Source organism: Pseudophryne corroboree, chromosome 10 (assembly GCF_028390025.1).
Source record: "Pseudophryne corroboree isolate aPseCor3 chromosome 10, aPseCor3.hap2, whole genome shotgun sequence".
Lineage (NCBI taxonomy): Eukaryota > Metazoa > Chordata > Amphibia > Anura > Myobatrachidae > Pseudophryne > Pseudophryne corroboree.
This window is the reverse complement of record NC_086453.1, coordinates 83230149-83255287: the sequence shown is the minus strand read 5'-3', so window position 1 is coordinate 83255287 and position 25139 is coordinate 83230149. Positions and strand designations below refer to the sequence as shown.

Genomic DNA, 25139 nt, shown 5'->3' with positions numbered 1-25139 from the left:
ACAGCATAGCAGCAGTAGCTGGTCTCTGGGATTGCAGGGCAAAGTCTCCCATGTAAAGCCGCCTGTATACAGAGCCATGAATTTACATGCACTTGAGTATCCTACATGTCTTGACACAGACAGCGTTAGTTGAGAAAAAGTGTGTTTACAGAATATAGGTGGTCATTCCGAGTTGTTCGCTCTGTAATTTTCTTCGCATCGCAGCGATTTTCCGCTAATTGCGCATGTGCAATGTTCGCACTGCGACTGCGCCAAGTAAATTTGCTATGAAGATTGGTATTTTACTCACGGCATTACGAGGTTTTTTCTTTGTTCTGGAGATCGGAGTGTGATTGACAGGAAGTGGGTGTTTCTGGGCGGAAACTGGCCGTTTTATGGGAGTGTTTGAAAAAACGCTACCGTTTCTGGGAAAAACGCGGGAGTGGCTGGAGAAACGGAGGAGTGTCTGGGCGAACGCTGGGTGTGTTTGTGACGTTAAACCAGGAACGACAAGCACTGAACTGATCGCACTGGAAGAGTAAGTCTCGAGCTACTCAGAAACTGCACAGAGAAGTCTTTTCGCAATATTGCGAATCTTTCGTTCGCAATTTTGATAAGCTAAGATTCACTCCCAGTAGGCGGCGGCATAGCGTGTGCAAAGCTGCTAAAAGCAGCTTGCGAGCGAACAACTCGGAATGACCACCATAATGTACGAGTATTGTAATATATCCTCCGGTCACTGACCACGCTGTGATATATATATTTATAATAATTACAGTGCAGCTTTATTGTGACAATAATTTCTGCATTGCCTATGACTGTGTGCCTGTATATGCTGTGTGGTTTCACTCTCAGTGTTTCCCATATATAACTGTCACTATATTCTGTACTCTAAGGGCTAGGTGCGTCTGGGTCCGCTAATATAGTGCGACACACTATTTATCTAATAAGTATATTCTACTGTGTACTCAGTCACATAATAACGGATTTATTTGCAGGTATTGTACTCTGTCTAACTTTATCGTACTAAGTCGCTCTGTTTTTGCATTCTCACATAATGTCTAACAGAAAGGGCAGTAAATCAGTGGAAGCTCCTGCATCATGCAGAGCATGCTCCAAGGATTTACCAGAGCGGGAAGTGTTGTATAATGGTCTGTGTACTATTTGTCATACATCTCCCAGTCAGTCCGCAGCACCTTAATTTACTGGAGCCTACCTAGGCTGCATTCACCTACCTACTGGGTACTCTGGTGGAATGCCTAGCGCCCCTATGGGACCACCTGTGTAACTACAGTCACAAATTCTCCCCATGGTATATCTGCTTTGGGTGGAAAATTTGTCTAAACAGCTGCAGAATAATCAGTCATTGGTAAGACAAAAATCGTCCCCAGGTCACTCGTGTTCCTGGGTCTTTTAAGCAGGCTGCTTCCTCCTCACTGTCCACAATCCTCTCTGATGTTTCATCAGAAGAGGGGGGGGGGGAGAAGCATACGGTCCTGTCAGACACTGAATCCTGTGTTACTGAAGAGGATTCTCACTTGCAGATTGATGTCCCTGCCTTAGTGGTTGCTCTTAAGCATATCCTACAAATCACTTATGATGTTCATTCCACTACTGTGACAAAGAAAACTGATATGTTTAAACAGCAGAAGGTGGTTAAAACTTTATTACCCAATTCTGACCACGGACATCAGGTGGTCTTATCCAGGAAAGAAAACATGCCTTGGCTCGTTATCCTCTCCCTGCAGAGTTGTGTATCAAATGGGAGATTCCACCACGGGTGGATTCTTAAGTCACCCACCTCATGGTGACATCCACTCTGCTCGTCACCACTGTCACTTCAGTGAAAGAACCGACAGATAAGTGTGTGAAGGGATGCCTGAAATAATAAGATTTTACTCACCGGTAAATCTATTTCTCGTAGTCCGTAGTGGATGCTGGGACTCCATAAGGACCATGGGGCTCCGCAGGAGACTGGGCACAACTAAAGAAAGCTTTAGGACTACCTGGTGTGCACTGGCTCCTCCCACTATGACCCTCCTCCAGACCTCAGTTAGGATACTGTGCCCGGAAGAGCTGACACAATAAGGAAGGATTTTGAATCCCGGGTAAGACTCATACCAGCCACACCAATCACACCGTATAACTCGTGATACTATACCCAGTTAACAGTATGAAATATAACTGAGCCTCTCAACAGATGGCTCAACAATAACCCTTTAGTTAGGCAATAACTATATACAAGTATTGCAGACAATCCGCACTTGGGATGGGCGCCCAGCATCCACTACGGACTACGAGAAATAGATTTACCGGTGAGTAAAATCCCTTTTTCTCTGACGTCCTAAGTGGATGCTGGGACTCCGTAAGGACCATGGGGATTATACCAAAGCTCCCAAACGGGCGGGAGAGTGCGGATGACTCTGCAGCACCGAATGAGCAAACTCTAGGTCCTCCTCAGCCAGGGTATCAAACTTGTAGACTCTTGCCAAAGTGTTTGAACCCGACCAAGTAACAGCTCGGCAAATTTGTAAAGCCGAGACCCCTCGGGCAGCCGCCCAAGAAGAGCCCACTTTCCTCGTGGAATGGGCTTTTACAGATTTAGGGTGCGGCAGTCCAGCCGCAGAATGTGCAAGTTGAATCGTGCTACAGATCCAGCGAGCAATAGTCTGCTTAGAAGCAGGAGCACCCAGCTTGTTGGGTGCATACAGGATAAATAGCGAGTCAGTTTTCCTGACTCCAGCCGTCCTGGAAACATATATTTTTCAGGGCCCTGACTACGTCCAGTAACTTGGAATCCTCCAAGTCCCAAGTAGCCGCAGGCACCACAATAGGTTGGTTCACATGAAAAACTGATACCACCTTAGGAAGGAATTGGGAACGAGTCCTCAATTCCGCCCTATCCATATAAAAATAAAAAATCAGATAAGGGCTTTTGCATGACAAAGCCGCCAATTCTGATACACGCCTGGCCGACGCCAAGGCCAACAGCATGACCACTTTCCACGTGAGGTATTTTAGCTCCACGGATTTAAGTGGCTCAACCCAATGCGACTTCAGGAAATCCAACACCACGTTGAAATCCCACGGTGCCACTGGAGGCACAAACGGGGGCTGACTATGCAGCACTCCCTTAACAAAAGTCTGAACTTCAGGCAGTGAAGCCAGTTCTATTTTGGAAGAAAATCGATAGAGCCGAAATCTGGACCTTAATGGAACCCAATTTTAGGCCCATAGTCACCCCTGACTGTAGGAAGTGCAGAAATCGACCTAGCTGAAATTCCTCCGTTGGGGCCTTCCTGGCCTCACAGCACGCAACATATTTCCGCCATATGCGGTGATAATGGTTTGCGTTCACTTCTTTCATAGCTTTAATTAGCGTAGGGATAACTTCCTCCGGAATGCCCTTTTCCTTCAGGATCCGGCGTTCAACCGCAATGCCGTCAAACGCAGCCGCGGTACGTCTTGGAACAGACAGGCCCCCTGCTGCAGCAGGTCCTGTCTGAGCGGCAGAGGCCATGGGTCCTCTGAGATCATTTCTTGGAGTTCTGGGTACCAAGCTCTTCTTGGCCAATCCGGAACAATGAATATAGTTCTTACTCCTCTCCTTCTTCTTATTCTCATTACCCTGGGTATGAGAGGCAGAGAAGGGAACACATACACCGACTGGTACACCCACGGTGTTACCAGAGCGTCCACAGCTATCGCCTGAGGGTCCCTTGACCTGGCGCAATATCTTTTTAGCTTTTTGTTGAGGCGGGACGCCATCATGTCCACCTGTGGCCTTTCCCAACGGTGTACAATCATTTGGAAGACTTCTGGATGAAGTCCCCACTCTCTCGTGTCTGCTGAGAAAGTCTGCTTCCCAGTTGTCCACTCCGGGAATGAACACTGCTGACAGTGCTAACACATGATTTTCCGCCCATCGGAGAATCCTTGTGGCTTCTGCCATCGCCATCCTGCTTCTTGTGCCGCCCTGTCGGTTTACATGAGCGACCGCCGTGATGTTGTCTGACTGGATCAGCACCGGCCGGTGTTGAAGCAGGGGTCTAGCCTGACTTAGGGCATTGTAAATGGCCCTTAGTTCTAGAATATTTATGTGTAGGGAAGTCTCCTGACTTTCCTTGGAAGTTTCTTCCCTGTGTGACTGCCCCCCAGCCTCGAAGGCTGGCATCCGTGGTCACCAGGACCCAGACCTGTATGCCGAATCTGCGGCCCTCTCGAAGATGAGCACTCTGCACCCACCACAACAGCGACACCCTGGCCCTTGGAGACAGGGTTATCCGCCGATGCATCTGAAGATGCGACCCGGACCACTTGTCCAACAGATCCCACTGGAAGATCCTTGCATGGAACCTGCCGAATGGAATTTCTTCGTAAGAAGCTACCATCTTTTCCAGGGCTCGCGTGCATTGATGCACCGACACCTGTATTTGTATTAGGAGGTCTCTGTCTAAAGACGACAACTCCTTGGACTTCTCCTGCGGGAGAAACCCTTTTTTCTTGTTCTGTGTCCAGAACCATACCCAGGAACAGTAGACGCGTCGTAGGAACCAGCTGCGACTTTGGAATATTCAGAATCCAGCCGTGCTGTTGTGGCACTTCCCGAGATAGTGCTACTCCGACGAACAACTACTCCCTGGACCTCGTCTTTATAAGGAGATCGTCCAAGTACGGGATAATTATTTCGGCCATTACCTTGGTAAATACCCTCGGTGCCGGGGACAGACCAACGGCAACGTCTGGAATTGGTAATGACAATCCTGTACCACAATTTTGAGGTACTCCTGGTAAGGAGGGTAAATAGGGACATGCAGGTAAGCATCCTTGATGTCCAGTGATACCATGAAATTCTCCAGGCTTGCAATAATCGCCCTGAGCGATTCCATTTTGAACTTGAACCTTCGTATACAAGTGTTCAAGGATTTCAATTTTAGAATGGGTCTCATCGAACCGTCTGGTTTCGGTACCCAAAACATTTTGGAATAGTAACCCCGGCCTTGTTGAAGGAGGGGTACCTTGATTTCACCTGCTGGAAGTACAGCTTGTGAATTGCCGCAGTACTACCTCCCTTTCTCCGAGGGCAGCAGGCAAGGCTGATGTGAGGTAACGGCGAGGGGGAGTCGCCTCGAACTCCAGCTTGTATCCCTGTGATACTACTTGCAGAAACCAGGGATCCACCTGTGGGCAAGCCCACTGGTCCCTGAAGTTCCCGAGACGCGCCCCCACCGCACTTGTCTCCACCTGTGGAGCCCCAGCGTCATGCGGTGGACTCAGAGGAAGCGGGGGAAGATTTTTGATCCTGGGAACTGGCTGTCTGGTGCAGCTTTTTCCTTCTTCCCTCGTCTCTGTGCAGAAAGGAAGCGCCTTTGACCCGCTTGCTTTTCTGAAGCCGAAAGGACTGTACCTGAAAATACGGTGCTTTCTTAGGCTGTGAGGAAACCTGAGGTAAAACATTTTCTTCCCAGCTGTTGCTGTGGATACGAGGTCCCAGAGACCATCCCCAAACAATTCCTCACCCTTATAAGGCAGAATCTCCATGTGCCTTTTAAAGTCAGCATCACCTGTCCACTGCCGGGTCTCTAATACCCTCCTGGCAGAATGGACATTGCCTTAATTCTGGATGCCAGCCGGCAAATATCCCTCTGTGCATCCCTCATATATAAGACGACGTCTTTAATATGCTCTATGTTAGCAAAATATTATCTCTGTCTAGGGTATTAATATTATCTGACAGGGTATCAGACCACGCTGCAGCAGCACTATTCATGCTGAGGCAATTGCAGGTCTCAGTATAGTACCTGAGTGTGTATATACAGACTTCAGGATAGCCTCCTGCTTTTTATCAGCAGGCTCCTTCAAAGTGGCCGTATCCTAAGACGGCAGTGCCACCTTTTTTGACAAACGTGTGAGCGCCTTATCCACCCTAGGGGATATCTCCCAACGTGACCTATCCTCTGGCGGGAAAGGGTACGCCATCAGTAACTTTTTAGAAATTACCAGTTTCTTATCGGGGGAACCCACGCTTCTTTACACACTTCATTCACTCATCTGATGGGGGAACAAAACACTGGCTGCTTTTTCTCCCCAAACATAAAACCCCTTTTATGTGATACTTGGGTTCATGTCAAAAATGTGTAACACATTTTTCATTGCCGAGATCATGCAACGGATGTTCCTAGTGGATTGTGTATATGTCTCAATCTCGTAGACACTGGAGTCAGACTCCGTGTCGACATCTGTGTCTGCCATCTGAGGTAACGGGCGTTTTTTTGAGCCCCTGATGGCCTTTGAGACGCCTGGGCAGGCGCGGGCTGAGAAGCCGGCTGTCCCACAGCTGTTACGTCATCCAGCCTTTTATGTAAGGAGTTGACATTGTCGGTTAATACCTTCCACCTATCCATCCACTCTGATGTCGGCCCCACAGGGGGCGACATCCCATTTATCGGCCTCTGCTCCGCCTCCACGTAACCTTCCTCATCCAACATGTCGACACAGCCGTACCGACACACCGCACACACACAGGGAATGCTCTGACTGAGGACAGGACCCCACAAAGTCCTTTGGGGAGACAGAGAGAGAGTATGCCAGCACACACCAGAGCGCTATATAATGCAGGGATTAACACTATAACTGAGTGATTTTTCCCCCAATAGCTGCTTGTATACACATATTGCGCCTAAATTTAGTGCCTCCCCTCTCTTTTTAACCCTTTGAGCCTGAAAACTACAGGGGAGAGCCTGGGGAGCTGTCTTCCAGCTGCACTGTGAAGAAAAAATGGCGCCAGTGTGCTGAGGGAGATAGCCCCGCCCCTTTTTCGGCTGACTTTTCTCCCGCTTTTTTCATGGATTCTGGCAGGGGTATTTATCACATATATAGCCTCTGGGACTATATATTGTGATTTTTTTGCCAGCCAAGGTATTCATATTGCTGCTCAGGGCGCCCCCCCCCCCCCCCCCCAGCGCCCTGCACCCTTCAGTGACCGGAGTGTGAGGTGTGCATGAGGAGCAATGGCGCACAGCTGCAGTGCTGTGCGCTACCTTGTTGAAGACCGAAGTCTTCTGCCGCCGATTTCCAGGACCATCTTCATTCTTCTGGCTCTGTAAGGGGGACGGCGGCGCGGCTCCGGGACCGAACGATCGAGGTCGGGTCCAGTGTTCGATCCCTCTGGAGCTAATGGTGTCCAGTAGCCTAAGAAGCCCAAACTATCTCCAGTCAGGTAGGTTCGCTTCTTCTCCCCTTAGTCCCTCGTAGCAGTGAGTCTGTTGCCAGCAGATCTCACTGAAAATAACAAACCTAAATATACTTTCTTTTCTAGGAGCTCAGGAGAGCCCCTAGTGTGCATCCAGCTCAGCCGGGCACAAGATTCTAACTAAGGTCTGGAGGAGGGTCATAGTGGGAGGAGCCAGTGCACACCAGGTAGTCCTAAAGCTTTCTTTAGTTGTGCCCAGTCTCCTGCGGAGCCGCTATTCCCCATGGTCCTTACGGAGTCCCTGCATCCACTTAGGACGTCAGAGAAAAATAAATTTCTCTTACGTCCTAGAGGATGCTGGGGACTCCAAAAGGACCATGGGGTATAGACAGGATCCGCAGGAGACATGGGCACACTATAAGACTTTGAATGAGTGTGAACTGGCTCCTCCCTCTATGCCCCTCCTCCAGATCTCAGTTAGATTCTGTGCCCAGAGAGACTGGACACACACTAGGGGAGCTCTCCTGAGTTTCTCTAAAAAGACTTTTGTTAGGTCTTTTATTTTCAGGGAGACCTGCTGGCTACAGGCTCCCTGCATCAAGGGACTGAGGGGAGAGAAGTCAGACCTACTTTTTCTTAGTTCAAAGGCTCTGCTTCTTATGCTACTGGACACCATTAGCTCCAGAGGGTTCGATCACTTGGTGCGCCTAGCTGCTTGTTCCCGGAGCCGCGCCGTCACCCCCCTCACAGAAGCCAGAAGAAAGAAGCCGGGTGAGTATTCAGAAGAAAAGAAGACTTCAGTGATGGCAGAAGACTTCGGTAACGGAGGTACAGCGCGGCGGTCGCTCTGCGCTCCATGCTCCCACACATACACCAACGGCACTTGAAGGGTGCAGGGCGCAGGGGGGGGGGGGGGGGGCAGTTACTGAGGTTTTTTAGCACTGGCAAAGCACATATTTTAAGTGCCTAGACACTGAATATTAGACCCCCGCCAGTATAATTATTTAAAATTGAGCGGGACTACAGCGCACCGGAAGGGGACATGGCTTAGCCTCACAGCTTACCAGCGCCATTTTCTCTCTTCACAGCCGCTGCAGAGACGCTGGCCCGGACCTCCTCTCTCCTTATCAAGTACAGGGAGCAAAAAGGGGGGGGGGGGCACAGTAAATTGGGGCGATTTTAACAGCGCAGTGATCATATATTATTTTGTCAGTAGTATATGGGCGCTGGGGTGTGAGCTGGTATACTCCCTCTGTGTTCTCTCTAACAGGCTTCCCTGTGGATCCGTCCCCTGTTGCCAGTGTGAGTGTGTGTGTGTCGGTACGGTGTGTCGACATGTCTGAGGCTGAGTGCTCCTCCCCGGAGGAAGTTACTGGGGGCGCAGAGAACGATTTGGGAGTGACTCTGTCTGCACCGCCGACTGCTGATTGGGTGAATATGTTGAGTACATTGAATACAAATGTGGCGTTATTGTCTAAGAGGCTGGATAAATCTGATTCTCAGTCACAAACGTGGAGAAAATCCATGGAGGATGCCTTATCCCAGGTGCAGGTCCCCTCAGGGTCACAAAAGCGTTCATTTACCCAAATAGCTGATACGGATACCGACACAGACTGACTCCAGTGTCGACTATAGTGAGGCCAGTTTGCATCCAAAATTGGTTAAGAGTATTCAGTACATGATTGTGGCTATTAAAGATGTTTTACATATTTCTGAAGTTCCTGCTGTTCCTGATACAAGGGTATGTGTGTATAAGGGAAAGAAACATGAGGTAACGTTTCCCCCATCTCATGAACTGAACGCTCTTTGTGAAAATGCTTGGGAATCGCCTAATAAAAGATGGCAGATTCCCAAGAGAATTCTTATGGCATATCCTTTCCCCTCTGACGACAGGGAAAAGTGTGAGTGCTCTCCCAATGTGGACTAGGCTCTGTCCCGGCTGTCCAAGAAGGTGGCGCTCCCGTCTCCCGACATTGCTGCCCTCAAGGATCCTGCGGATCGTAAGCAGGAAACGACATTAAAGTCCATTTATGTCACTACGGGTGCACTCCTCAGACCTGCCGTGGCGTCGGCTTGGGTGAGTAGTGCTATTGCTAAGTGGGCTGATAATTTGGCATCTGACATGGATACCCTGGAGAGGGATAACATTCTTTTGACTCTCGGTTATATCAGGGACGCTGCAGCTTACCTAAAGGATGCGGCGAGGGATATTGGCCTCTTGGGATCAAGGGCCAATGCCATGGCAGTCTCGGCCAGGAGAGCGCTGTGGATTCATCAATGGAATGCTGATGCCGACTCCAAGAAGGCTATGGATGCTCTCCCTTATAAAGGTAGTGTCTTGTTTGGTGACGGCCTCGCTTACCTGGTGTCTACCGCTACAGCGGGTAAGTCATCTTTTCTTCCTTATGTTCCAGCACAACAGAAAAAGGCACCCCATTATCAGATGCAGTCCTTTCGGCCTAACAAATACAAAAAGGGAAGGGGCTCATCCTTCCTTGCGTCAAAAGGCAGAGGAAGGGGAAAACGGTTGCCTGCTGTGTCAGGCTCCCAGGACCAAAAGTCCTCCCTGGCCTCTGCCAAGTCCACCGCATGACGCTGGGGCTCCCCTGCGGGAGTCCAGCCGGTGGGGGCGCGTCTCCGACTCTTCAGTCAGGTCTGGTTTCACTCGGGCCTAGATCCTTGGGTGTTAGACATAGTGTCCCAAGGGTACAAACTGGAGTTTCGGGAGGTGCCCCCCCACCGATTTTTCAAATCTGCCTTGCCAGTTTCTATCCCAGAAAGGGAAGTAGTAAGCGCTGCGATACAAAAGCTGTATCTCCAGAGTGTCATTGTCCCGGTACCCCCGTCCCAACGGGGAGAAGGGTTTTATTCGAGCCTCTTTGTCGTGCCAAAGCCGGACGGCTCGGTCAGACCGACCCTGAACTTAAAATCCCTCAATCTGTATTTAAAAAGTTTCAAGTTCAAGATGGAATCTCTTCGAGCAGTGATCTCCAGTCTAGAAGGGGGGGATTTTATGGCGTCAGTCGACATAAAAGATGCCTACTTACACATCCCGATATATCCTCCACATCAGGCTTTCCTGAGATTTGCGGTGCAGGATTATCATTACCAATTTCAGACGTTGCCGTTTGGGCTTTCCATGGCCCCGAGGGTCTTCACCAAAGTGATGGTGGAAATTATGGTTATCCTACGCAAGCAGGGTGTCACAATTATCCCGTACTTGGACGATCTCCTGATAAAGGCGAGATCGAAGGAGCAGTTGCTAAGAAATGTGGAACTCTCCCTGACGGTTCTGCAACATCATGGTTGGATTCTTAATTTGCCAAAGTCTCAGTTGATCCCGACAACTCGGCTGCCCTTCTTGGGCATGATCCTAGACACGGAACTGCAGAGAGTGTTTCTTCTGGCGGAAAAAGCTCTGGAAATCCATTGCATGGTCAAGGAGATTCTAAAACCGTCAAGAGTGTCGATTCATCAATGCACTCGTGTGCTAGGGAAGATGGTTGCGGCCTACGAAGCCATTCCGTTTGGCAGGTTTCATGCCCGGGAGTTTCAGTGGGACCTGCTGGACAAATGGTCCGGATCTCACCTGCACATGCACCGGAAAATAAGTCTATCTTCCAGGGACCAGAATTTCTCTTCTGTGGTGGCTGCAAAGTTCTCACCTTCTAGAGGGACGCAGGTTCGGGATCCAGGATTGGGTCCTGCTGACCACGGATGCAAGTCTCCGAGGCTGGGGTGCAGTCACTCAAGGAAGAAGTTTCCAGGGAAAATGGTCAAGCCAGGAAACTTGTCTCCACATAAACGTTCTGGAGTTAAGAGCCATTTACAACGGCCTTCTGCAGGCGGAACACCTGCTTCGAGGTCTACCTGTCCTGATTCAGTCGGACAACGTAACAGCGGTGGCATACGTAAACCGCCAGGGTGGAACAAAGAGCAGAGTGGCGATGGCGGAGGCCACAAAAGTTCTCCGCTGGGCGGAAAAACACGTGAGCGCTCTGTCAGCAGTCTTCCTTCCGGGCGTGGACAACTGGGAAGCAGACTTCCTCAGCAGACACGATCTCCATCCAGGAGAGTGGGCCCTTCATCAAGAGGTATTTGCAGAAGTGACAAGGCGTTGAGGAATTCCTCAAATAGACATGATGGCGTCTCGCCTCAACAAGAAGCTTCCGAGGTATTGTTCCAGGGCGAGGGACCCCCAAGCCAGTGCAGTGGACGCCCTCGTAACTCCGTGGGTGTTTCAGTCGGTGTATGTGACGTGTTCCCTCCACTTCCTCTCATTCCAAAAGTGTTGAGGATCGTAAGACAAACAAGGGTTCAGGCGGTACTCATCGTTCCAGATTGGCCACGGAGGGCCTGGTATCCGGATCTTCAGGAATTGCTCATAGAAGATCCTTGGCCGCTTCCTCTCAGAGAGGACCTGTTACTGCAGGGGTTATGCGTATTTCAAGACTTACCGCGGCTACGTTTGACGGCGTGGAGGTTGAACACCAAATTCTAGCTCGAAAGGGTATTCTCGGGGAAGTCATCCCCACCCTCCTTAAGGCTAGAAAGGAGGTCGCGGCGAAGCACTATCACCGTATTTGGAGACAATATGTGTCGTGGTGTGAAGCCAAGAAGGCCTCTACAGAGGAGTTTCAGCTGGGTCGTTTCCTCCATTTTTTGCAGGCAGGCGTGGATGCAGGCCTGAAATTGGGTTCCATCAAAGTGCAGTTTTCGGCTTTATCTATTTTCTTTCAAAAAGAATTGGCCGCCCTTCCTGAAGTTCAGACTTTCGTGAAGGGAGTGCTGCATATCCATCCTCCATTTGTGCCACCCGTGGCACCGTGGGATCTTGATGTGGTGTTACAATTTCTTATGTCTCACTGGTTTGAACCTTTGCGAAAGGTTGAGTTTAAATTTCTTACTTGGAAAGTGGTCATGCTTTTGGCCTTGGCGTCTGCCAGACGGGTGTCGGAATTGGCGGCTTTGTCTCACAAGAGCCCATATTTGATTTTCCATGTGGATAGGGCGGAATTGAGGACTCATCAACAGTTTCTGCCGAAGGTGGTTTCTTCGATTCACATAAATCAACCTATCATGGTGCCTGTGGCTACGGATGCCGTGGCGGTGCCAAAATCTCTCGATGTCGTAAGAGCTTTGAAGATTTATGTCACCAGAACGGCTCGTGTTAGGAAAACAGAGGCCCTGTTTGTCCTGTATGCTTCCAACAAGATTGGAAATCCTGCTTCCAAGCAGACTATTGCATGCTGGATTTGTAATACGATTCAGCATGCTCATTCTACGGCTGGATTGCCGTTGCCGAAGTCAGTGAAGGCCCATTCTACCAGGAAGGTGGGCTCATCTTGGGTGGCTGCCCAAGGGGTCTCGGCACTTCAACTTTGCCGAGCAGTTACGTGGTCGGGTTCAAACACTTTTGCTAAGTTCTACAAGTTTGATACCCTGGCTGATGAGGACCTCATGTTTGCTCAATCGGTGCTGCAGAGTCGTCCGCACACTCCCGCCCGGTCTGGAGCTTTGGTATAGACCCCATGGTCCTTTTGGAGTCCCCAGCATCCTCTAGGACGTAAGAGAAAATAGGATTTTAATACCTACCGGTAAATCCTTTTCTCCTAGTCCGTAGAGGTTACTTGCAGTGTATTGTTAGTTGATGTTTTCAGTTACACAAAAGTTGTGTATTCGGTTATGTTCAGCTTATTGCTGTTTTTCGTTCATACTGTTGTCTGGTATTCCTGCTAATCCAGTGTACGGTATGTTTGTGGTGTGAGCTGGTATGTGTCTCACCCTTAGTGTAACAAAAATCCTTTTCCTCTAAATGTCCGTCTCCCTGGGCACAGTTCCTATAACTTAGGTTTGGAGGAGGGGCATAGAGGGAGGAGCCAGTTCACACCCATTCAAAGTCTTATAGTGTGCCCATGTCTCCTGCGGATCCCGTCTATACCCATGGTCCTTTTGGAGTCCCCAGCATCCTCTACGGACTAGGAGAAAAGGATTTACCAGTAGGTATTAAAATCATATATATATATATACTCCCTCACGGTGGGCTAATCATAGACCCACTATAACTGCCTCCTAGGCTGTAAAAGCAGGGGTTCAGGCACTAAAGGAAGAGTTGCCCGAGGATATATCTGTCATTGCCAGACAATATCTGTCTCACATTACCACCGCCACATTTTACGTTCAGGAGGTGTCCCCTGAGACGGGTGTAATGGCAGCCAAGGCGTCGTCCACGTCTGTCCTAGCTCGCTGCATACTGTGGTTGAGGTCGTGGAAAGTGGACCTGGACTCCAAAAAGACCTTGGAGGTACTCCCCTTCACTGGGGACATTTGTTTGGGGAAGACCTAAATAAAATAGTGTCTGAATTGCAGCCGCTGCAACGGCTTTTATCCCCACTACTAGTCCTTCTGAACAGAGGGCAAAAGGTACCACATTTCGTTCCTTTTGGCCTCAAGGGAAAGCAAAAGGTCAGGCATACCCAAGACAATCCTGTCCTCCCAATACCGCAAAGCCCAAGGCAAAACAATCCTGGGCGGCCCGTCAGCCTACTTCAGAACATGACAAGCCTGCTGCATGACTGGGGGACCCCAGGGTGGGAGGCCAACTTCTACAGTTGCCCAGGTCTGGTTAAAGACCACTTCAGACGCATGGGTACAGGAAGTTGTTTCTCACGGGTACGCTGTCTCATTCAAGAGACGTCCCCCTCACCAGTTTTGCACTATGGCCCTCCTTTCAGATCCATTGAAGGTGCAAACTCTACAAACTGTGGTGAGTTCCCTCCTGAGTACAGGAGTGATTGTGCCGGTACCTCAGCCCAGCGTTGCATAGGTTATTACTCGACCCTGTTTCTGGTACTGAAACTCAGTGGGTCCTTCCGGCCTATACTAAATCTCAAACCATTTTCCTGTTCCCCTGTAGTCTCCCTCTTTTAGGCTTGTCAACCTGGACGATCCCAGGGAAAAGGTACTCCCCTGATCACTGGAGACACTGAAGACCCTTCCAACGCTGGAACCTTCTCTGAGTCTTTTGAGGGAGGCCTAAAGTATATCTGTGGTAGACTTTTTGGGCTTGAGTATACAACTCCGATTTGTGGACAAGCCTCACAATTTTCAACAACTGTGAATGTGTCAGATCCTGAATACACAACTTTGAGCAAATGCCAGAGATCCAGAGATCATGCATCTTAGCCATATATCCACCTGCAGCCTAGTTGATGTAAATAGGTGGAAACAGGGTGTTTGCATGTGGAATAAGTGTTCCGTGGGAATGTAGATGGAATTGCAAAATATTCCAAATTGTATGTATGCAGAGGTTCAGTTGATTTCGGACAGATCTCTTGCACCAATTAAAATGTGCACTGATAGTTGTGAGGATATTGGGTTTATGTGTTCTCTCATCTGCCGTTTGGCCAGATCCTCCGTAAGAAAGGAGTATGGGGGTCATTAAGATCTGATTGATGCTGTGCGTTTTCGCAGGACACAGGACAACAAAATTAGCAGCGCAGCGATCAGATCTGAATGACCTCCTATGTTTTATAGCTCACATGGTGCCCTGGCCCCTTTTCAATTTCATGGATCTCACAGGATGATAGGAAAGGTACAGCGATACCTTTAATGCTGAGCACACAAGGTAACAATTTAAACCGTAAGAAAAGCTATGTACATCACAGGATGTGGATGCAAGACCGCTTTGTGGGTGTCCATGAGATGTTATGGGTCTGGTGGATCTGGCTGCTTTGGCCACTGTACCCTCTACCACTGTGGACCGGCTACAGTCATCTTACTACAGCGGGCCTACTGGGTTCACCAATCTACAGGTCTCCCTCAATGGTGATGGTGCATCAGGATTTAGAGTCAAGCCCTCTTCCTAATAGCCCCGCAACAATTTACTGGATCACTGCCCCTGGAGCTAACCTGGCAGGGACTGAAATCTCTGCAATAGAGGACACTGTCATAGTTTATAGAACTGCACCACCTACTGTCCCTCCAGTGTAACTACCCAAGTAACACTGCCTGCAGCTGTTGTCATACTCTAATAGATAATGTATTAGGGGCGGCTTTTCTGCTATTTACAGTGTCATTTTAGTAAAACATCACTGCCAAACAGGGCACAGGCTGTTGACAAATAATTGCTGGTTATAAAGCTAGTGGCAATATGGCGCTCTTCTCTTGCCAACTATTTTTCTTTTTCTTCCTTTCTAAACTGGATCATTTGTATCTGGGTATGTACACGGGGTTGCATAGAGTCTGGAATGTTACTGTCACCAGCTTGCCTGCCCACGTTGCATATGGAGAGCTATGGCTTGCAGACGTGGTGAATAGAAGTGTGAGGAGGAAGGGATGCCATGTCCGTCACACCCTCCCTGTAATTGTCTGCTTCCCACTTCTGTTCCATAGTGTCTCCCTGTTGCTGATTACAGTAGCACGCTCTCCCACACTTGTCTGGCATCACTGTAACGGCAGCCCCTCCCTGTTTGTGTGTTCCTTAATTCTATTTCAGACAGTGGCCACGGTGACACCAGAACAGCAGTTATTTAAGAACAGCATCACTGGGTTATTTAGGTCCTAATTTCTTTAAGCATACTTATACATATTATATATGAGGTCATTAGACCAGTGCTTCCCAATCTTTCTTGAATCACGGTGCCCTAGAGTATCAGGGCGTTGTTCACAGCACCCCCTAGGCCAAAAGTTTCTTTCTGAGAAGTTCTGAAAAAATTATTAAATAAAGTAACTTGTGCTCACCTGTCGTCCTTAGGGTGAGTTGTGTGGTGGTGGCCAGGGTGTGCTTCTGTTTGTACAAATATGATTGGCAGCCGTCCGTACTGTTTTTGCCTATCACATGGGCCATAAATGATTTGATTTGGTCCTGGACCATCCACCCATGGCACCCCTGCATGTGCAACCACTATATTAAACTGTAGATTTCAGGGGTTTTCCATTCGTTTTATTATTGTTTGTTGATCTAGAACCCAAATTATTTGATTTTGTTCACATTCTGCCAGCAAGTATTGCCAGGGAACTATTTTTCACTTTAGTATATGGAGAGTTCTAGCTGTCAACCAAAAAGTTTTCGGGTGACAGCAATTGCAACAGTGACATCTGGTGGCCAAATATGTCTACAGTCCAGTTAACATTGAATTATTCTGCAGTATAGTCCTTTAGGTTGCAATTGCTGGCTTTATTACTTAATGGAAATATTTTTTTTATCAAAATTTATGCTAAAAATTGCAGAGTTTATTATTATATGTTCTTAGTGCTTAGAGTGTGCACCTGCATTTTCTCTTTTTTCTGTGTGGCATATAGAATATAAAGCAGATTTGCGCTCTCTTTCTGTGGCCATCTTGTTTAATGGAAGCCTTTTTTTTCCAGCCCTGCTATGAGAAAGTGAAGAGCTGGGTCGGGAGTAACATTTCCTCTGTGGGGATCTTTGGCATCTGCATCCTTGTTGTACAGGTGAGTGAAGACTCCTAGATATTCCTTCTGTCCGAGATCATGTGACTGATGCTACAAGTCATTCTCTCTGGTCTCTTACTCCGACCTGTGTAGGTATTCGGTCTGATCTTCTCCATGCTGATGTACTGCCAAGTTCTCAAGGCGGAAAAGTATTATGAATAGTCGGAGACGCTGGCAAGGAGTCTGTAAGATGATGCCTCTGCTGTTCTTCCATGCTCTGGTGAGAATACCCATTTACATCCACCTGGATAAGAGACTTTCTTCTTGCTCACCTGAAGCCGCAAGGCTGCTCTCAGCTACTGCGCTCTGCACAAGGGTCGGTGCCCATTGGGATTCTCTTTACGTCTGACTCTGATGCTTTAATAGAGAGATGAACCTCACGCAGCTCCAGTCTTCTTAAGGCCCTACCAACAAGCACATCTTCTCCACTGTACTCTACCGCATCCAGCCTGTGAATAGCCTGGTCATAGATGAAGACCAGGACTTTTCTACTCTTTTTAAAGCACCAAAGCCGTCAAATGAACTATTTCCTGTCATGTGGATCCAGTGCCTACGAAAGCACAGCCAAAATTTTATGCATGGCACCGCCAACCAAGATCCCAGCAAGATCATTTAAAAATTGGCACAACACTTTCAGTCTCCGATACAGAGATATTGTTACAGACGGTGATGGTAACTAGCAACCGCTTGACTGGAAAGACGGGTGCAAGTTTTCTTACTTAAACCCACAGTGGGAATTTCTGCTGTGTAATTTCCTTATAGCGATCTACGAAAATGCTGAAAAGAATGTTTTAGTTATTGTTTTGCTTTTTAATCTACAAACGTCAACAATCCGCTGGGACAACTCTGATGGGACGTTTAGGGCTCTCCTACGCATATGAATGGATACACAGTTCTTAATAGGGGAGGGGGGGGTGGAGTTTAACCTGGGCTGATTCTTAGAGAATCGCAAACATTTTTTTCATTATTCTACATTTATAAAGTGCCAACGCCCCTTAATGGGCTCCAAATCCTGGCATGTGCCTACTCTGCGCAACAAACCTATGGATGAAATGTAGAAAGCCTTTGAAATCACTTTTATACTAAAGTGAAAGGTTGTGTGCAAAACAGTAATCACCTCTTACAGCAGACTCTACTCTTATGATGTAACAAAACCCTTAATGGGATACTGAGTGTAATAAAGGGGCATTAGGATGATACGCCAGCTATGTTTGAATTCCTTTATGTTATTCTCTATACAATTGCTTTGCCTTGCATTAGAGAGACTGTAAGATTTCAGTTATGTTGATATATGTTAAAACTAACATCTCTGATATAGTTATTGATTGTAGCTATTGATCGATGCCATTATTTAAGTGTTTTGTTCTTCAGCTTAATAGTAACATGGTCATAAATAAGCTTTGGACCAACCCTTTATGTTAACGTTACATACAGCTTCAGAAAGCTCAGTGCCTGAAGCCGGTGAGCGCTATTTCCTTCGCTGTGCAAATGCTTGCACTAAGGGGGTCATTCCGAGTTGATCGCACACTGCTGATTTTCACAGCGCAGCGATCAGGTCTCTACTGCGCATGCATATGCACCACATTGCGCACGCGCGTCGTACGGGTACAATGCGGATCGTTGCTGAGCAATGGATTTAATGAAGAGTCCATAAGCACAGCCGATCGCAAGAAGATTGACAGAAAGAGGGCGTTTATGGGTGTCAACTGACCGTTTTCTGGGAGTGGTAGGGAAAACGCAGGCGTGTCCGGGCGTCTGGAGGGTGGGTGTGTGATGTCAATTCCAGCATCAAAAAGACTGAAGTGATCGCAAGGGCTGAGTAAGTTCAGAGCTACTCAGAAACTGCACACATTTTTTTGCAGAGCTCGGCTGCAAAGGCATTCGCACACTTGCAAAGCGAAAATACACTCCCCCGTGGGTGGTGACTATGCATTTGCACGGCTGCTAAAAACAACTAGCGAGCGATCAACTTGGAATGACCCCCTAAAACCCTAGCAGCCAATGAGCAGTTAGCTTTTGTCTGTCTACTGCTAGTTGGACAATTAAGACAAATGTTTGGCTGGTGCAGTTTTACACTTTAGAGTAAATACCTGACAATAGGGTAAATGTATGAAGCAGTGATAAGAGAGGAGAAGTGAGCCAGTGGAGAAGTTGCCCATGGCAACCAATCAGCATTGCAGTAACATTTATAATTTGCATACTATAAAATTATACAGAGCAGCTGATTGGTTGTCATGGGCAGCTTCTCCATGGGCTCACTTCTCCTCTCCTATCATTGCTTCATACATTTACCCCATAATTTCGTAGAAGGCAAAGCAAAGCCCTGTTCATCTAGGGTTCCTATTCCACATGCAGCAATGCCAACCGTAACTAGGGCTGTACAAGACGGGCACATTGCTGGGGTGGGAGTGCAGGGAAGTCAATATGATTAATTGGAGCCACAAAATTCCTCCTTGTCTACACAACTCTTAGTGAAACTGTAAGACAAAGTCTTGCACGTGTGAACCAGGTAACCTGGCCACTCCTGTGCATATACCACAAGACTGGCCCCAGCCAGGCAGTAAGTTAGCTATTACTGATATGGGCCAGTATTGCTTCACAAATGTTCCTTGATGGTGTGATAAAGGTCCAGCATCGTCATCTCCTGTTACACTTTCATTGCCTCTCACTGCTTAATTACAGCTACATAGTGCCATGGTGTTACCAGCTGTAACCAGTGTACATACCACACAACGCAGCAATGTGTTCTCTTTCTCATCCGAAGTTAGCTTGGAGTGTAAATATTAGCGGTAACTGAGCACAAAGTACATAAACTACCCAGATCTGTGTTATAGACCAATAAAACATGTATTATACTGGTCCTGTTGTTGTCATGACTGACTGGCGGAGAGCTGGCATGCCTGGGTGGTAACCTAGCACAAACACACAATGCACACTTCATTCTGTGGTGCCTTATAGCTAAACATACATCCATATTCTGTGACACTGTCGCCTCTTGAGGACCGAGTTTGGGAACCCCAGCTGTAGGTGATGGCAGCACTTTCATGGGACGTAACCCTTTGATGTGTAGGGTTTTTATATACAATTTTGTAGGGCAATCTTAGTTTTTTGTATTGTCTCCTGTCCTAAAGGAAAATCAGAGAAACCAGAAATTTTATCCACAGCTGCATAGCAACTAAGTATAAAGTTTTGGTGCATCACTATTGCTACACTGAACCCACGTGATATGTGCACACTAAATGTTGTGACTATCCGCTCTGTGGGGGTCATTACGAGTTGATCGCACACTGCCGATTTTCTCTGCGCTGCGATCAGGTCTCTACTGCGCATGTGTATGCACCGCAATGCACACGCACGTCGTACGGGTACAATGCGGATCGTAGCTGAGCTATGAATTTAACGAAGAATCCATTCGCACAGCCGATTGCAAGAAGATTGATAGAAAGAGGCGTTTATGGGTGTCAACTGACTGTTTTCTGGGAGTGGTAGGGAAAACGCAGGCGTGTCCGGCGTTTGGAGGATGGGTGTGTGACGTCAATTCTGGTACCAAAAAGACTGAAGTGATCGCAAGGGCTGAGTAAGCTCAGAGCTACTCAGAAACTGCACAAATGTTTTTGCAGAGCTCGGCTGCACAGGCGTTCACACACTTGCAAAGCGAAAATACACTCCCCCGTGGGCAGCGACTATGCGTTTGCACGGCTGCTAAAAATTGGTAGCGAGCGATCAACTCGGAATGAGGGCCTTTGACATCACGTACCTACAGTATTACTATGTGTTGGCGTAAGCTTGTATGTGTATGCAAGATGACGAGGTTTATAATTATGCCCGTTATCGGGAGAGCAGCTGGGCATACTACTTGTGTTGTGGATAAATGTAGGCCCACAAAAGATTATACAACTCATCGGCACAATAATGGCAAAGCACTGTGAACCTGTGTGAAAGCACAACACTCCAAATCGGTGCCAAAATAATCCCATATGCCTTTGCATTTCTTATGACTCATAATTATGGTTCGTACACACTGCATCTACTCTGTTGTACACTGCTGAGGCACTGGGTATATACACAGCACTGTGTGATATTACCAAGGGTGCGTTATTGGAAGGTTTGTGGAGGTACCATGCGTAGACTAGTATCTACCTATTGGAAACAGAGACATTAGCAGTTCCCCATGTTATTCCTGGCAAAATACAGTATAAACGGGAGAAAATGAAATGGTTCTACTCACTGAGATGCAAACCATCTAAACTCACTGAAAACTTCTGTATACAGAAACATTCGCCACTTTATATCGTTTATACTTCAACTGCTGAGATTTGTTGATTTTTTTTTCCACCTGTGCCAGTGATCAACTGAATCCGTGGGCCGGATGTAGTGAAGTCTGAATTAAGCGACTGTGCGGGCTGCCGGCTGAACGCGGACGTTTTTTAAAGGGGCAGCTTGCAACTCCGGCGATCTCAGACTCTGTTACATCCTGCCGCAAGAGTTTGACGATCTGTATAAATGTAACTATTTTGAATGCTATCCAATTAAGATACAAATCGTCCTAGAGTTTTATACAGTGATTTGTAACAAAATTCATATTTAACGTTAAAAAACTAAATACAAAAATTGACAATCCCATTATATATTGAGACAAAGGTCCGCTCAGACTGCACATTGGGCCTAATTCAGAGTTGATCGCAGCAGCAAATTTGTTAGTAGTTGGGCAATGCCATGTGCACTGCGGGGGGGGGGGGGGGGGGGGGCAGATGTAACATGTGCAGAGGGAGTTAGATTTGGGTGGGGTGTGTTCAAACGGATATTTAAATTGCATTGTAAAAATAAAGCAGCCAGTATTTACCCTGCACAGAAACAAAATAACCGACCCAAATCTAACTCTCTCTGCACATGTTACATCTCCCCCCCCCTGCACTGCACATGGTTTTGCCCAACTGCTAACACATCTGCTGCTGCTATCAACTCTGAATTACCCTCATTGTGCTTACATCGAACTGGGAATTATTTTTAAGAGAACCCAGCGTTTCGATATACAGACCCTGATGAAGTTTGAGGTAATTCAGATGAAACACATGAAAACTGGTTCCGCATGCACACAGATCGGCATTTCATCCAGCTGCAAGGCTGGATACTGTAAACAAGACATGGGGACAAGTTAAGAGCTGTCCAAGTCAACAAAGATGAGCAACACTCAGGAGGACCCCCCAGAGCCAGGAAAAGCTACAGTATCTCATTGTGATTTGGAAAAAGAACAAACCAAAAAAAAAAAAAAAAGGGATATCATACAATGAATGCCTCGTTAGAGCGGGAGTGATCAGTCTAATCTGTATTATGTTAAAAAATTTAACCCCGCAACCCCTGTTCAGTAGCATGGTTTGCATAATGGTTTGCTTTACTGCCTCACAGCCTTGAGGTCATGAGTTCAATTCCTGACCAAGGGTACTGCCTGTGTAGAGTTTGTATGTTTTCCCAATGCTTGTGTGGGTACCAAAATCATGCTGGTAGGTTAATTGGCTTCTGACAAAAATAATAATTCTATATGTGTATAAATTCTATATGTAGACTGTAAGCGCCACTGGCGCAGGGAGTCAGGACTGATGTGAATCACTGAAATATCGGTAAATTGCTACATAATACGTGTGCGCTATAAAAATAAACTGATAATAAATAAAATAAATTGTCTGGATCTCCACCGTTTTCTTACTGACCCCAGATATGTGCCAACATCTCACATATTCAGGAACCACTAAAAAATCTGACGAAGTCCAGATTAACAATGATGACCAGGTGGCCACAAAGTCGGCCGTATACAATAGGTATTACAATTGTATTTCTAGCTTTCTCACAAATTTGCTATTGTTTTCTTTTTATGTAGTTAGAGAGATGTTGGTTCTGACAGTGTAGAGGTGTACACACCCATGTGGCTCTGGCCACACCCACAGAACTGATCACAGCTCCTCCCCTTCTCAGTCTTGGCCCTTGAACATTTACAGCCCCAGGCCATGAGGCCCTTCCAGTGAAGGACAGCAACCAATAGAAACAGCCGGAGTGGAAAATAACTTTATCGAATAATTACCATGTATTTAATTTATTCATAGCCAGTCCTTTTGCAGACAATGAAGTGTTCTTTTGTTTAGTTTGCTTTGTATTATTGTGGTGTACAGAAGGAAACGCATTACAAGTCGTTCACATATTTATATTATTGTGGTTTCATGATTAAATTAGGACAGTAATAAAAAAAAATAAGTCTGCCTCCATATAAGGTGAACAGCAATAGATGACTGATGTCTTGGGAGACGCTCTGTTCTTGGTAGGAGCACAAATCCTATAAACTAAATTACCAGTTTCATCAATAGAAGCTGTCAGGTTTGAATGTTCACTTAGCAACCCGCCAAGGTTCCCTATTGTCTGTGCATTGCAGCGGGATCAATGAGAGGAGACTGCAGTGTAAACTCCTCGGCCGTGGAAGGGAAGGGTAACTAAGCTGTGAGAAAGGAGCAATGTAATAATAGCATAAACATTTATTTTCCCCAAAGGAGTTTAAACATGTTGTAATAAAAGAGAAAACCTGGTGATGGAGGAGACTGTAATTACCGTAGTTCCATGCTGACAGTAAAATCCTTAGAAAGCATCTGCAGAGATATCGCATCCAGTGCTGTGTTCTGCAGCAAAAATGCTACATAGACCAAGGGCCTTAGTTTATCAAGAGTTCTCTAATGAAAGCAATGGGGTTTTATTTGCGTTTTGTTTTTTTAAACAATTATCGCCGCAATTTATAAAAGAAGAATATTGCAGAGGCAGTTGCTGCTGTGATACTTGTCTGGAAACACAAGGATTCATTAAGCAGCAAGCCAGAGTCTATGCAGATATGCAGATACGTCCGCTGGCTTTCCGCCCTGCTAAAAAATTTTTTTTTAAAACATGACAATTATATTTAAGTTGAGACGGATTGGACGTCTGGCCGACTGATCTAACGATGGTAAGGTTTTATGCACAAATGATCTTGACAAGTGTGTATCACCACTTATGTTCCTTTCAATTCCTTGAAATATTCCATGGCAGGCTTTACAATGGGGTAACTTCCTTCAGCTGAACAGGGATAGGAAAAAGAAAGATCCTTGGAGTATATTTACTGAAGGCCAATTTTGATCAATTAGAATTCTTGATCAATTTCAAGTATTACTTGAAAAAATAGCATTGTTATTTAATGTAGTACTACTTTTATATGTATATTTTTCCTTGCCCTTAGGCCTCCCTACTTTTTGTTTGCAGTATGTGTTTATTAGAACAGTTTTCAATGAGCTCCATTTTTTAATTTGCCATGTGCACCTTCAACTCTAATAATTATGCCTCTAGTACTGGGTGCAAATGTAGTTATGGACGCTGGGGGTAAATGTATTACCGGGTGCTGGATGTGAATGTATTCATCGGTACTGGCGATAAATGTATTGTGCTTTATTTTTTCCTGTCAGGGGCCAATGTGTTTGTCTTTTCCTGTGGGGGCTAATGTGTTTTATTTTTTTTTCCTGTGGGAGCCAATGTGTATTTTTTCCCTGTGGGAGCCACTGTGTGTGTGTGTTTGTATTTTCCTATGGTTGCTAATGTGTTTTATTTTTCCTGTGGAGGTATGGGGAGCCAATGGTTGTCTTTTTGCTATTGGGGCCAATGTGTGTTTTTTTCCCCCATCATGCTTCCCAATGATGTTCAAAAAGAAGTGCATTACAGAGTCAGACACATGCACATAGAAATGTGTTGGCATACCTGGGTGGTTACAGGGGGCTGGCTAATCCGATACAGATGTAACATAGTATGGGCATGTTATCGGAGTGACACAGGGATGTTGTTGATAGTGCAATAAGGAATATTAAGTATTGGGAGCCTAATGGATATATTAATAAACAAGTCATTTTGTACTCTCCATATGCCAGGTCTGGGACAGTCCGTGCTGTAATATACCTACCCTGTGCCAGCCCTGCAGTGTTCTTCCCTCCTGGCCTGTTCGTTCTCTGTCACTGTGATGGGAGGCCTTGGTGGGGGAGGAGCTCTACCAAGATGCAGGTCGCTCTCAGGGCAGGCTATAGCCACTTATTATATAGCTAGGCCCCAGTGTCTGGTAAAGGTGTGAAACGATGACCATCCTGCTACTTTACAGGTATCGGGGCTTATGTAATAGCCTGAGAGCTGCACTCCCTGCAGTAATTACGGCGAGTCTGCCTGTGTTTTTTAAAGCGGAAATAATTTAAAAGGTAAAACCACGGATCTGCCTGTATTTTTCAAGCGGCAGTCATTTAAAAGGCAAAACATACCTGGGTTTGCCTGAATGTTTGGAAATGACTCTACATCATGAGGGGTTCACTACGATATGCCGGCGGTCGGGCTCCCGGCGACCAGCATACCTGCGTCGGGAGCCCGACCGCCGGCTTACCGACAGTGTGGCGAGCGCAAATGAGCCCCTTGCGGGATCGCTGCGCGCGCCACGCTATTTTATTCTCCCTCCAGGGGGGTCGTGGACCCC

At 46.9% G+C, this 25139-nt stretch overlaps 1 protein-coding gene across 3 annotated transcripts in view; it reads left to right on the top strand.

The window, feature by feature from the left end:
- The window catches only part of LOC134966080 (tetraspanin-4-like), a 160042-nt gene extending 140560 nt beyond the window's left edge, over positions 1-19482 (top strand). For all 3 annotated transcript variants that reach the window (XM_063942552.1, XM_063942553.1, XM_063942551.1), the window contains 2 exons: positions 16541-16624; positions 16718-19482. In XM_063942552.1, the coding sequence (XP_063798622.1) occupies positions 16541-16624; positions 16718-16786 (153 nt within the window). In that variant the 3' untranslated portion in view covers positions 16787-19482. The remainder of the gene's footprint in view (positions 1-16540; positions 16625-16717) is intronic.
- Positions 19483-25139: the final 5657 nt, after the last annotated feature.